We start from the raw sequence: 16,817 nt of genomic DNA on the forward strand, positions 1-16,817 counted from the left end.
TCACACACAAACTAAACACACAAAAACCTATACAAATTGCACACATAAATTATACAATCTAAACACACGACACACAAAAATTATAAAAACTGAAACATATACAGTCTTAACTCACACACAAATTAAACACACAAAAACCTCTACAAATTTAACACATAAATTGTACAATCTAAACACAGGACACACAAAAATTATAAAAACTGAAACATATACAGTCTTAACTCACACACAAACTAAACACACAAAAACCTATGCAAATTGCACACATAAATTATACAATCTAAACACAGGACACACAAAAATTATAAAAACTGAAACATATACAGTCTTAACTCACACACAAACTAAACACACAAAAACCTATACAAATTGCACACATAAATTGTACAATCTAAACACACGACACACAAAAATTATAAAAACTGAAACATATACAGTCTTAACTCACACACAAACTAAACACACAAAAACCTATACAAAATGCACACATAAATTATACAATCTAAACACACGACACACAAAATTTATAAAAACTGAAACATATACAGTCTTAACTCACACACAAACTAAACACACAAAAACCTATACAAATTGCACACATAAATTATACAATCTAAACACAGGACACACAAAAATTATAAAAACTGAAACATATACATTCTTAACTCACACACAAACTAAACACACAAAAACCTATACAAATTGCACACATAAATTATACAATCTAAACACACGACACACAAAAATTATAAAAACTGAAACGTATACAGTCTTAACTCACACACAAACTAAACACACAAAAACCTATACAAAATGCACACATAAATTATACAATCTAAACACATGACACACAAAAATTATAAAAACTGAAACATATACATTCTTAACTCACACACAAACTAAACACACAAAAACCTATACAAATTGCACACATAAATTATACAATCTAAACACACGACACACAAAAATTATAAAAACTGAAACATATACAGTCTTAACTTACACACAAATTAAACACACAAAAACCTCTACAAATTTAACACATAAATTGTACAATCTAAACACAGGACACACAAAAATTATAAAAACTGAAACATATACAGTCTTAACTCACACACAAACTAAACACACAAAAACCTATGCAAATTGCACACATAAATTATACAATCTAAACACAGGACACACAAAAATTATAAAAACTGAAACATATACAGTCTTAACTCACACACAAACTAAACACACAAAAACCTATGCAAATTGCACACATAAATTATACAATCTAAACACAGGACACACAAAAATTATAAAAACTGAAACATATACAGTCTTAACTCACACACAAACTAAACACACAAAAACCTATACAAATTGCACACATAAATTATACAATCTAAACACACGACACACAAAAATTATAAAAACTGAAACATATACATTCTTAACTCACACACAAACTAAACACACAAAAACCTATACAAATTGCACACATAAATTATACAATCTAAACACACGACACACAAAAATTATAAAAACTGAAACATATACAGTCTTAACTCACACACAAACTAAACACACAAAAACCTATACAAATTGCACACATAAATTATACTATCTAAACACAGGACACACAAAAATTATAAAAACTGAAACGTATACAGTCTTAACTCACACACAAACTAAACACACAAAAACCTATACAAAATGCACACATAAATTATACAATCTAAACACATGACACACAAAAATTATAAAAACTGAAACATATACATTCTTAACTCACACACAAACTAAACACACAAAAACCTATACAAATTGCACACATAAATTATACAATCTAAACACACGACACACAAAAATTATAAAAACTGAAACATATACAGTCTTAACTCACACACAAATTAAACACACAAAAACCTCTACAAATTTTACACATAAATTATACAATCTAAACACAGGACACACAAAAATTATAAAAACTGAAACATATACAGTCTTAACTCACACACAAACTAAACACACAAAAACCTATACAAATTGCACACATAAATTATACAATCTAAACACAGGACACACAAAAATTATAAAAACTGAAACATATACAGTCTTAACTCACACACAAACTAAACACACAAAAACCTATACAAAATGCACACATAAATTATACAATCTAAACACATGACACACAAAAATTATAAAAACTGAAACGTATACAATCTTAACTCACACACAAACTAAACACACAAAAACCTATGCAAATTGCACACATAAATTATACAATCTAAACACATGACACACAAAAATTATAAAAACTGAAACATATACATTCTTAACTCACACACAAACTAAACACACAAAAACCTATACAAATTGCACACATAAATTATACAATCTAAACACAGGACACACAAAAATTATAAAAACTGAAACATATACAGTCTTAACTCACACACAAACTAAACACACAAAAACCTATACAAAATGCACACATAAATTATACAATCTAAACACATGACACACAAAAATTATAAAAACTGAAACGTATACAATCTTAACTCACACACAAACTAAACACACAAAAACCTATGCAAATTGCACACATAAATTATACAATCTAAACACATGACACACAAAAATTATAAAAACTGAAACATATACATTCTTAACTCACACACAAACTAAACACACAAAAACCTATACAAATTGCACACATAAATTATACAATCTAAACACACGACACACAAAAATTATAAAAACTGAAACATATACAGTCTTAACTCACACACAAACTAAACACACAAAAACCTATACAAATTGCACACATAAATTATACAATCTAAACACATGACACACAAAAATTATAAAAACTGAAACGTATACAGTCTTAACTCACACACAAACTAAACACACAAAAACCTATGCAAATTGCACACATAAATTATACAATCTAAACACATGACACACAAAAATTATAAAAACTGAAACATATACATTCTTAACTCACACACAAACTAAACACACAAAAACCTATACAAAATGCACACATAAATTATACAATCTAAACACACGACACACAAAAATTATAAAAACTGAAACATATACAGTCTTAACTCACACACAAACTAAACACACAAAAACCTATACAAATTGCACACATAAATTATACAATCTAAACACATGACACACAAAAATTATAAAAACTGAAACGTATACAGTCTTAACTCACACACAAACTAAACACACAAAAACCTACACAAAATGCACACATAAATTATACAATCTAAACACATGACACACAAAAATTATAAAAACTGAAACGTATACAGTCTTAACTCACACACAAACTAAACACACAAAAACCTATACAAATTGCACATATAAATTGTACAATCTAAACACACGACACACAAAAATTATAAAAACTGAAACGTATACAGTCTTAACTCACACACAAACTAAACACACAAAAACCTATACAAATTGCACACATAAATTGTACAATCTAAACACACGACACAAAAAAATTATAAAAACTGAAACATATACAGTCTTAACTCACACACAAACTAAACACACAAAAACCTATACAAATTGCACACATAAATTATACAATCTAAACACAGGACACACAAAAATTATAAAAACTGAAACATATAGAGTCTTAACTCACACACAAACTAAACACACAAAAACCTATACAAATTGCACACATAAATTATACAATCTAAACACACGACACACAAAAATTATAAAAACTGAAACATATACAGTCTTAACTCTCACACAAACTAAACACACAAAAACCTATACAAATTGCACACATAAATTATACAATCTAAACACAGGACACACAAAAATTATAAAAACTGAAACGTATACAGTCTTAACTCACACACAAACTAAGCACACAAAAACCTATACAAAATGCACACATAAATTATACAATCTAAACACATGACACACAAAAATTATAAAAACTGAAACATATACATTCTTAACTCACACACAAACTAAACACACAAAAACCTATACAAATTGCACACATAAATTATACAATCTAAACACACGACACACAAAAATTATAAAAACTGAAACATATACAGTCTTAACTCACACACAAATTAAACACACAAAAACCTCTACAAATTTAACACATAAATTGTACAATCTAAACACAGGACACACAAAAATTATAAAAACTGAAACATATACAGTCTTAACTCACACACAAACTAAACACACAAAAACCTATGCAAATTGCACACATAAATTATACAATCTAAACACAGGACACACAAAAATTATAAAAACTGAAACATATACAGTCTTAACTCACACACAAACTAAACACACAAAAACCTATACAAATTGCACACATAAATTATACAATCTAAACACACGACACACAAAAATTATAAAAACTGAAACATATACATTCTTAACTCACACACAAACTAAACACACAAAAACCTATACAAATTGCACACATAAATTATACAATCTAAACACACGACACACAAAAATTATAAAAACTGAAACATATACAGTCTTAACTCACACACAAACTAAACACACAAAAACCTATACAAATTGCACACATAAATTATACAATCTAAACACAGGACACACAAAAATTATAAAAACTGAAACGTATACAGTCTTAACTCACACACAAACTAAACACACAAAAACCTATACAAAATGCACACATAAATTATACAATCTAAACTCATGACACACAAAAATTATAAAAACTGAAACATATACATTCTTAACTCACACACAAACTAAACACACAAAAACCTATACAAATTGCACACATAAATTATACAATCTAAACACACGACACACAAAAATTATAAAAACTGAAACATATACAGTCTTAACTCACACACAAACTAAACACACAAAAACCTATGCAAATTGCACACATAAATTATACAATCTAAACACATAAACTATCTAAACTAAACACACAAGAACCATACAATTGAACACAAAAATTATACTAACTAAATACATGAACTATACCTATACACGGACTCAAACTCTCCAAACTAACACACACAAAAATAACTATAAAAACAATACACAACTATACACAGTTTACATAGTGTTCGTAATTTCTTTCAGTCCTTTCCATGCCTGCCTGTCCCTCGCTGTTCTCGTCTAATGCGCTCCATAGTCGTTAGTAAAATATGAAATATGAAACACGTAGTACTCAACTTCATTGCCTCTACAGTTCCAAAACAATGAACCCCGTTGTTTCATCTGCAGATTCAGTACCACAACTTGGCATTGCCTCTTCTTCTTGACCAAAGGAAGTTGGTGACTTTTCGTTGTTGGAAGATTGGTCACTGCTATCAATACTAACATCGACTAAAATGCGAACAATCTCTACTTCTACTACGCCATCTCTTCTCCAATAATTTTCACCAATGTTCTTTACGTATTTAATAGCTCCTGTCTAAACATCTCAACGCTTCAGAAGTCATTTGTTGCTGAAAGTGAAATATGAGACATGTATTTCTGGCTAAACTCAAGTTTCATCGTGTTTCAGATTAGTTCTGTAGGGTTCAGATTGAGTGATATGGATTCAATCGCACAGAAATAAATGTAAGATACTGTCAATAGAATAAATTGGCTGCTGAATGTTTCCACTAAAATTATCAGTTCTGAACTTCTAATTGAAGTCTGTAGCAAAAAATTTGTTATTTTCGCTAAGTCAGCACTGGAGTTGTGGTATTGACGAACATGATAAGATTGGCTTGGTTTTTAGTTTACTATGATACAGTGCTTTGTCCTACACCATAATAATTCCTGCTGAGTTCCTAAGCATTTAGATAAATTAGATATTTATATTTACTTTCAGTAATACAGGTATGAATTTTATGTATCTAAAGTCTCTCTCTCTTCTTAAATAATTCGACATAAACAAAACATGCGTAATACCCTAGATCATATATAGATAGATAGGTCGGCCTTATAGGTTTTGAAGTTAACAACTTTTATCAGGTTTACTACGCTGCCATCTAGTTGTTACATAAGGAGTCACGTCATAATTCCCATTTGAATTGCATTAGCGACTGTACTGCCATCTCGTGTTCGTTTACGGCGGAAGGGTGGCGATCCTGGCGGTTGTTCTCTTCAAAGTGCTGCCGATTTTAACATAGCGATGACCTATCTGTTACATATATGATCTAGGGTAATACGTTACTATCAGGGCTCAAACACCAAAGTTTATTTAAAGGGGCAATGTTCTAATACTTCTACGTAAGAATGATATTTCCGTGCATACGTTAACCCTTTCTTACCTATAGATACCATATGGCAATAATTAACTTTATAGCATTTATATACTTGTGTGTTACATATGAAGGTAAATTTTGCTGGATAACTTCTATTTCAATACATTTTCATCAATATAGTTTTGTTTCAAATATTGCCACTCCCGTAACTTGGTCCTAATACAGCTATTTGTTTCAACATGGATTGCTTGTAAATTTAATTTGGGTTAGAAAGGGTTAATTCTTACGAATCACATGACTCCTTTTATTACATAGTGATATTTTTCGACTAAATTTTTATACACACTGTAGAACAGTAGTCAAATATGCGGAACACCTTAAGGCGTTGCTGTATAATCGCATCTATTACTTTGACGTACTGCAACGAGAATCTTTTTATACATATGTTTATTGTTAAGAATTATTTGCCTTCATTCAGTATAATACCTTATGAGTTTGTTGGCCGAATTTTTCTGTACCCGGTATAATACTAATAGACATTCCATAACCTTATGTTAGACTGTTTGGGTACTATGCATAGATATTTCGCTAGCCCGCGCTACGAGCGTGCTAAACTAGCCCCGGCTATCGACTGATTACTTGTACAGGATTCATATAATATCATATCGCTAACACTGGTTTATGAATACGTAAAACGTTAGTTCGCTGATCATCCACCGGAAGACCGCGCTAAGAATGTCTATGAATATGGCCCTTTAAGTCTAAACACGTGGCCCAGAATAAATGAGGACTTCAAATGGTAAAGCATGCAAGTGCCAAAAACAAAATTGTTCAGTATTACAGAAAAACAAATGATGAAAATAAATCAAAATTATATCTCATGAAATGATATTATATATATTTGATGTCAACATTTACATCCATGTAATGTGGACCTCACAATTTTGTATCCGGTGCCACAATTACATTCATTACAGATATACCTTTTGTAGACGCTCTTATAGTTTAACTTTCGACCCCATTTAAATTGATCAGTATTCCCACCTTTAAAACTTTACAACTTAATTTAGATCATTCAAAGTTGACACTTTCACGACTCTGTTCTTGATTTTCAGTAGCTACACTTATATCGAACACACACTGTTATTAATAATACTTGTTACTAAAACATATTACACCATTGTCCAATATGTTCGTTATTATGTCTGTTTCTTTTCAGATCTCACTAATTTTCTACATATTATACTTCGCTATGCTAGCTAGCCTCATCCACCATACTCCTTACCTATTTTCAATACCTCTATTGAAATTATATCTTATGTATGTCTGTCCTGTACATTAACTTCTAAATTCGTGTGTAAATTTTGGAAAAAAAAAATCTGGTACACAAGTACTTGTAACACTCCATGGAATCCCATCACCGTAGTGAGCTTACTAAAATGTAAACATTAGGTTGAAGATGATTAATGAAAATGAAGCAGAATTTTAATGTCTTACTCTTGTTGGAAAGTCTGAAGTATTCTATAAAAATATTTATGTGCGTCAGTCGAATCTTATTGAAGTTAAGGCAGGCATTCAGTGACTAATGTATAGGGCTGTATAAAGCTTACACTGTTTTTCTTTTATTTATTTTTGATCACACTTGACTTCCATGTCTAAGTTCTACTGAAGTTCTAAACACTAACTACAATGGATATAAATACTCTAAATTTCTCATACTATTCACAGCAGATAAATTATTAATAAGTCTAGATTACTGTCATACTCATATGTCTTACCAGACAATTAAGTAAACCTGTTAAACACAAGATTTTCAGTACACTTATATCGAACACACACTGTTACTAATAATACTTGTTACTAAAACATATTACACCATTGTCCAATATGTTCGTTATTATGTCTGTTTCTTTTCAGATCTCTCTAATTTTCTACGTATTATACTTCGCTATCCTAGCTAGCCTCCTCCACCATACTCCTTGCCTATTTTGAATACCTCTATCGAAATTATGTCTTATGTATGTCTGTCCTGTACATTAACTTCTAAATTCGTGTGTAAATTTTGAAAAAAAAAAAAAAAATCTGGTACACAAGTACTTGTAACACTCCATGGAATCCCATCACCGTAGTGAGCTTATTAAAATGTAAACATTAGGTTGAAGATGATTAATGAAAATCAAGCAGAATTTCAATGTCTTACACTTGTTAGAAAGTCTGAAGTATTCTATAAAAATATTTATATGCGTCAGTCGATTCTTATTGAAGTTAAGGCAGGCATTCAGTGACTAATGTATAGGGCTGTATAAAGCTTACACTGTTTTTCTTTTATTTATTTTTGATCACACTTAACTTCCATGTCTAAGTTCTACTGAAGTTCTAAACACTAACTACAATGGATATAAATACTCTAAATTTCACATACTATTCACAGCAGATAAATTATTAATAAGTCTAGATTACTGTCATACTCGTATGTCTTACCAGACGATTAAGTAAACCTGTTAAACACAAGTAAGGAGAACAAAACTATGATTATAGAAGTCTACCGTAATTCCAGATGTACTCTGGAAATAGTGACTTATTTTATTTGTTTGTCACAGGTTTTCGTGGTGGGAGGACCAGCTCAGAACACGACGCTGCTCTCCGGAGAGGAAGATCAGGGAGAATATCCAGATGAGCTGGAACTGGAGCTGGAACAGGTAGGACTTACAATTGAGGCACTCTATTTACATTCTGCTTACTACTAATTACATAGAGAACTTAACCGTGTTTCAGTGTTACGCCAACACATTCATATGATTATTAACAGGGAAAGGATTTATATGTAAATACATATTTACTTATAAAGCTAATATAATTTATATTTTGCATTATCTTTATGTTTCACAATGTGTAGGGTTGAAAAATCCTACTTTTATTTTCCATATTTTTCCATATTTTAGAGTTTAGTACATATTTTCGTTAATTTCCATATATTTTCCATATTTCATATAAAACAGTCCATATTATATTAGGTTTAACAATAAAACAAAACAAAATTCCATTAACTTTTAAAAATACATTTCAACAATAGAGATTTAAACACATGTTCAGTAATCCCTTTAACATCAGAGTTATTTGAAAATTAGCAGTCCTATCAACAATGGGAAAGTAAGTTACAAAACTGTATTAATTTAATTTAAAATTTTTAACAGACTTCAGTTGTGCAGCTCAACAGTTAAATGCCAGTCAGAGTACACATAGGTTCAGTTTTGTAAATCATACTATAAAGACGGTAAATATGCCAAAAGTACGTCATTCAGTCAATTTAAAATCAAAACTAACAAGTTACATTTCAGAATTTAAAGAAGATGGTTTATCAACTGACAATAAAATATTATTTTGTAATTTGTGTCAGTGTGCAGTATCATCTACACAAAAGTTCCTGGTGCAACAACACATTACAACTAGTAAACATCAGGCCAACAAACAACTAAATTCCAAGCAGAGACAATTGTTTTTAACACAACCAACAACATCGAATGTAAGATCTGAGTTTAACATCGACCTGTGCCGTTCTCTCATCTCTGCTGATATTCCTCTCTACAAACTAAAGAATAAGGTCTTCAGGGAATTCCTTGAAAAATATACTCAACATACAATCCCGGATGAGTCAACACTTAGGAAGACGTATGCTCCATCCATCTACGATGAGACAATACAGAAGATAAGAGATGAAATTAAAGATAGTTCAATTTGGGTTTCCATTGATGAGACTCCCGACAAAGAAGGTAGACTTGTTGGTAATGTAGTTATCGGTTTGTTAAGTGAACAATATTCTGAACGAATTCTTTTACATTGTGATGTTCTAGAAAAGTGCAATAACAAAACTATAGTTAAACTGTTCAACGAAGCTATGGGTATCCTGTGGCCAAAGGGTATTATGTACGATAATGTGTTATTCTTTATTAGCGATGCTGCCCCTTATATGGTCAAAGCTGGACAAGCATTATCTGTTGTATATCCTAAATTGACTCATTTTACTTGTGTGGCGCATGCATTTCATCGTGTGGCAGAAGTGGTCAGAGACAATTTCCCTAAAGTAGATTTGTTGATTTCATAAGTGAAAAAAGTATTTCTCAAAGCTCCCAGTAGAGTTAACGTGTTGAAAGAAATGTACCCTGAAATTCCATTGCCACCAAAGCCAATTTTAACTAGATGGGGTACATGGCTAGAAGCAGTTGAATATTATGCCGAACATATAGACTCTATTAACAATGTTCTCCTTGCATTGGACTCTGAAGATGCAGTCTCAATTGATACTGCGAAAACAGTTACCTGTGACATAAGTGTGAAGAATGACTTAGCTCACATTCAGCATACATTTTCATGCATCATAAAAACGCTCAAAAGTCTCCAAAATAGGCACCTTTCACTATCTGAAAGTTTTGAAATTATAAATAGTACTGTGGAACAACTGAATCGTGGTAGAGGTAAAGTTGCAGATGCAGTAAGAGCTAAGGTGGACACTGTACTTTCAAAAAACCCTGGATATGAAGAACTACAAAAGGTTGTTGCTGTGATGAGTGGTGAATCAACAGTGAAGATTAACTTGGACTTATCCCCAGCAGACATTGTGAAATTGAATTATGTACCAGTTACTTCTTGTGACGTCGAACGCTCTTTTAGTCAGTATAAATCTATCCTCAGAGACAATAGAAGAAGATTCACTTTTCAGCACTTGAAAGAAATGTTTGTAACCTATTGTTATGGTAACAGACAATAAAAATTGTGTTTTGTTGAAACTACATTGGAAGATAAGGTACGTCCATTATATTTTTTGTTTAGTTTGATTAAAATGTACCAATATTTAACGTACATAGTCATTTTTTTATAATTTTAAGTCCATATTTAATTCTATATTTTGGTAAAAATCCATATTTAATTCCATATTTTGGTAAAAATAACTACATATATATTTACATATTTCATATATTTTAGTCCATATAAATCCGTTCCCTGATTATTAATATTAAGCAAATCTTAATGACTCGATTACTTGAAGAATATAGTTTTGTCGACACGTGAGAACCCCTTCTTACGCGGCATACATCAGCACAATTTTAAAAATCTTGCCACACTCTTTCCAATATATTTTTATACCAGCCGTGCCCGTGCGCTCCGCTGCACCCGTTAGAAATAAATATAAAGTAATTACATAATTAAAATAGGACATTTGATCCAGGGAACATTCGTGTTTGATAGAAGGATAAATCGTTTAATATGTTACTTAATTTAAATTGTATTTAAAATATTAAAATTCGATCATTTTGATCCAGAGACCACTCATTTGGTGCAATGACAATTCCTTTAACATGTTTCTTAATTGTTATTACCAATTATTTTTGGAAAAGCGAAAATTAACAGAAAAATTTTGGCTACAGGTTTATTATTATATTTACATTATATTATATTATATTATATTATATTATATTATATTATATTATATTATATTATATTATATTATATTATATTATATTATGTAAAAAGTGTGTTGATAACGGATGTACTCGAATTAGAAAGTTTTTAATTTGTTGTGGGAGCTCTTGAATCTCAGGAGGAACAACTTTTACAACAGCGCAACATAATCTGCTTGGCTCATTACCCAATTTTTTTGCATTGCATTTATTACATATGTATTTTATTTATTTTAACACGATTCAATTGAGCATAGTTGAAATTTGAATTATAAAATAATGGATTGCTAAGCTAACGTACTATTACTGCATACTAAATCAATACACTCTCGTTGTTCGTTAATTCTCTGAGATAAAAATGAATATGTTCATAAACATTATAAGAAATACAGGAGATGAATATACAGAATAACCTATCAAGTTTTCTGTGCATAAGAAGCTATTTTAATCTTACCTGTCCTCAATTCACTCAAAAGTTACTGTAATAACATTATAGCATTATGTCCATTCAGAGAAACTACACTTTCCAATGATGAAATAATAATTAATTATACAAATCGGTTAATTTAGCTTCCGATATATTACTTCATACAAACACAGAAACATTGTCTGCAGGCTATGTTTCATAGCTTTCGATTGTTGTGTCCAAGGCCCCTTATAGACGAAGTCAGTTGTTTTTTATTTCAATACACCGCCTTAGATGGCAGTTATTTTAATTTTAAAACTTATTTATTTCATTAAATATCAGTCCTATCAAAATTTTTCAGAGAATAAAACTTATCAGAAATCATTTTTAAAGAAACTTTTGCTATGTAACATATTTCACAAAAATTAATAATAAGCGAGTTATTTCGATTTATTTAATTCAGGCCCCCTTATAACCCCCCTTTTAAATAACGTATTTTGAATGCCATATAGCTTATAATCTAAGTTACAACGAACTTAATTCATATTCCAATTTTCATCGAAATCGGTTCAGCCATTATCGCGTGAAAAGGTAACAAACATACAGACAGACAGACAGACATACAAACAAAAATTTCAAAAAAGCGATTTTCGGTTTCAGGGTGGTTAATTATATATGTTAGGACCAATTATTTTTGGAAAATCGAAAATTACCAGAAAAATTTCGGCTACAGATTTATTATTAGTATAGATATGGATGCTATCAGATCCATGATCCGATATCTTACTGCTACAAGGTCTTGGAAAGAGTCGGTACATAAACTGAATCCTTCACATACCATCTAAGAAAAAAAAGTCATAGGGTGTCAAGTTTGGTGACCTGGGAGGCCAAAGACGATAGACCAATTCAATGGCGGTAGGAAGTCCAATCCAGGGCTGTGGTATATTGTCAATTTGGAAATGTCTACTACACAACCTTTGTATTAATTAATTAAGAAGAAATCATCTATTCATTTGTGAGCTCCCAAAAAAGACAGAGAGTATTTAATATATAAATGTGGTTATAAGTTCATTGCACCATTGATTTTGTTTTGAAAAATGAAACTCCTACACATACACAGCTGCAAATACATTTTAGATTAGTAGAAAATAATATACCAGTTTTAGAAGAAGATAAATATTACGAAAGAGTGAAAGATAATGAACTTAGTTTTATTTCAAATATATGTCATGCTTTAGTAGAGCAATTGATCCTTTCAATGCAGCTAAAGTTACAATCGGAATAATAGATGTAGGTATTCCAAGCCTCTTAAACACATCTTTCATGAAGAGAGTAGCGGTACCTCTTGCTCCAATCAGAAGTCCGATTACTTCAAACTCTTTTAGCCGGTAGTTATGGAGGTAGTAGGGAATACTGGGATTGTAGCTATTCTGTTTTTCCTTATCTACTTCTGCCGGCTGTTCCTAATTCATTTCGAAATGCACAGTGGGATCAATTATGAATCCGGATCCTCTAGATTCCTTGGATGCTAGCATATCTATGCGTCGTGTGCTGTCAGTGACGGAGAGACCATGTACTTCTTCAAAAGTGTTGTAGTCCGCATAGTAGCTGTAATTTATCGTACTTGGTGGTGTCTAGCGTATCGTAGATCTTCGCCGTGAGGACAGAATCCCAGGACGTGTGCAAGAGTTTCAACCTCGTTGGTTGCTGTTGTTGCTCAAATATTAAATCCGTGTTGAACAGTAAGAGGTATGAGATAGAAGGTGATTGTGAAATGAAAGGCAAATTAACAATAGTAACTAGTGACGTGTTACGAACTTTTCACTGTCATTTTCATGTTCAGCGCATGCAAATTAATTAAGATCAGCCTATTTTGTTAATGTTATGGACAAATAGTTTAAATTTGTTGAGTAGTGCAGGCCTTAATCAAAGGTCACCAATTGATGACAATCATCTCAGCATAATCATAAAACATACAACTGCTTGTGTATTTTGTGACCTGGTGGAGTGTAAGAGAAAGCTTATGGTCATAACTCCGCCAGTATATATATATATATATATATATATATATATATATATATATATATATATTGTCGGTTTCTTGGTAAAAGTGACCAAGTCACATTCCAAGGCTTCCAAGCATTATGAAAATTTAAGACATAATTTTATATTAAAAACTAATAATAGGCCTATAGCACATTTACCTTCAAAATAACTGATTACTAACATCTAAAGAAGTACAGTTGTCTTTGAATTATATATATATATATATATATATATCGTCGGTTTCTTGGTAAAAGTGACCAAGTCACATTCCAAGGCTTCCAAGCATTATGAATTTATTTTATTTTTTATTTTATTGGGTTATTTTACGACGCTGTATCAACATCTAGGTTATTTAGCGTCTGAATGAAATGAAGGTGATAATGCCGGTGAAATGAATCCGGGGTCCAGCACCGAAAGTTACCCAGCATTTGCTCCTATTGGGTTGAGGGAAAACCCCGGAAAAAACCTCAACCAGGTAACTTGCCCCGACCGGGATTCGAACCCGGGCTACCTGGTTTCGCGGCCAGTCGCGCTGACCGTTACTCCACAGGTATGGACAGCATTATGAAAATTTAAGACATAATTTTATATTAAAAACTAATAATAGGCCTATAGCACATTTACCTTCAAAATAAATTGATTACTAACATCTAAAGAAGTACAGTTGTCTTTGAATTATATATATATATATATATATATATATATATATATATATATATTTAAATGAATGCATCAATGAATAAATGATTAAAAGAATAAATAAACAAAAAATAATTAAATAAATAAGTGAATAAATAAATAAATGAATAAATAATGGAATAAAAAATAAATAAATGAATTAGTAAATAAGTAAATTAATAGATAAATAAATAAATTAGTAAATAATAAATTAATAAGTAAGTTAATAGGTAAATAAATGAATGAATAAATAAATTAATTAGTAAATTAATAGGTAAATAAATAAGTAAATAAGTAAGTAAAAAGTTAAAAAGCAAATGGGTAAATAAGTAAATAAATAAAAAATTGAAATTTTAATGAATAACGTAACCAGTGCAAGAAAAGAAATGCAGCATTCACTGCTCAAGCCACTAGTAATATATTGAATGTAATACTTTAATCTAAACTTTAGTTATTTTTTAAATAATTATTTTTTGCGGTTGCTACACAGCAAGATACTCGTAGAGTATTACAGAAATGTTAACGGACATTTTTCCCAAATGAGTGACCACTTAAACGTCCAACGTTAAAAGCAAAAGAAAAGATTTTGTCAAGTGTTGGAAACAACGGTTAAGATATGTAGGCTCAAAGATCTACTCTATGAAAAAGGTTAAGAAGAAGAAGAAGAATAAGTTGATGTGGTGATAAAAACCGTCTTGGGAACGGAACACTAAAAATCAGGTTGATTAGTCTCATGAATGACGAAACAGTAAGCTGTGTAACTAAAAATTTAAGGGCAAGCGCGGTGGTGCATTGTTTTGTCGATTAAGTCGAACAAGTGTTTTCACACCTCAGTCCGTGCTCTCTCGTCGGCTCGGTTGAAGTTTATTCACAGTGCCCCGTGAATTAATTGTAAGGCATTTAAGAATCCGAAGAATTGGTTTGTTTACCCGCCCTTTCCAAACAGGGCGCCCTGACGGCGGCGTTACACTCCCGACTTGAATGACTTTCTGGAACGCCCTCTTCTAATTAGTTTAGGAATGGGCAGGATATTGCTTGCATGCCATCAGAGACCCGAGGCTCTCTTACCGTCAAGGTCGCTCGTAAAAACGTGTCATAAAATCTCGCGATTTTAAGGTCAAATCTAATGTTATTGCTTGTCACGATATAATGCTCCATTATTAATTGTAAACTCTTAATTTATATTCGTTGCCCGCAGTATGTGCAAAAGTCAAGGCATGTGGCTTTAACGGTGTGTAAAATGCAAGTCGTAAGATTGAATAAAAGCTAAACAGAATAGGAAAATGGGAGGAAGGGAATGCAAAAGGAAAGCGGAAGGAAAAAGAAATTAACGAAATGGAGTGGTGAAGGGAGGTGACAAAATTGAAAAGAAAAATGAGCGAAAATTGAAGAAAAATATAAAGAAAGGGAAGTAGAAAGGAAAGTTATATTATAGATTTTTTTATAGCCTACGTCAACATATATGCCTAACTTGGAGTCAGGTCACAAAGGGAAACATTGAAGGAGGAAGGTTCGTTCCGGTGCTGTGGATTGAATTCGGCGTAGCTCAGTGGTCAGAGCGCTTGGTACGTAGAACCAAGGACCCGGATTTGATCCCCGGCGCCGGAGCGAATTTTTGTCTTCAAATATTAATTGTCAATATTACAGATATTAATCTGTTGAACAAATTAATAAAAAGAAATCTATAATATTCTCATAGCTGCAGTGCATATATTTGTACAGATTACCGTGCACGTAACTGCGGAATCCCGGCCAAACAAGTCAGCCAGCTGAGTGCGCTCCTAGTACAATGGCAGTTGACATTAGACATAAACGTCAACGTATATGCCTAACTTGGAGTCAGGCCACAAAGGGAAACATTGAGGAGGAAGGTTCGATCCGGTGCTGTGGATTGAATTCGGCGTAGCTCAGAGGTCAGAGCGCTTCGTACGTAGAACCAAGGACACGGGTCCGATCCCCGGCGCCGGAGCGAATTTTTCTCCTCAA

The 16,817-nt window shown here is 31.7% G+C and overlaps 1 protein-coding gene across 1 annotated transcript in view; it reads left to right on the plus strand.

Moving 5' to 3' along the window:
- nolo (no long nerve cord) overlaps window positions 1–16,817 on the plus strand; it is a 600,625-nt gene that overhangs the window by 17,774 nt on the left and 566,034 nt on the right. The window contains exon 2 of the mRNA XM_069832206.1: window positions 8,846–8,944. Within this exon, the coding sequence (XP_069688307.1) occupies window positions 8,846–8,944 (99 nt within the window). The remainder of the gene's footprint in view (window positions 1–8,845; window positions 8,945–16,817) is intronic.

The sequence above is a fragment of the Periplaneta americana genome, chromosome 8, assembly GCF_040183065.1.
Source record: "Periplaneta americana isolate PAMFEO1 chromosome 8, P.americana_PAMFEO1_priV1, whole genome shotgun sequence".
NCBI classification, from domain to species: domain Eukaryota; kingdom Metazoa; phylum Arthropoda; class Insecta; order Blattodea; family Blattidae; genus Periplaneta; species Periplaneta americana.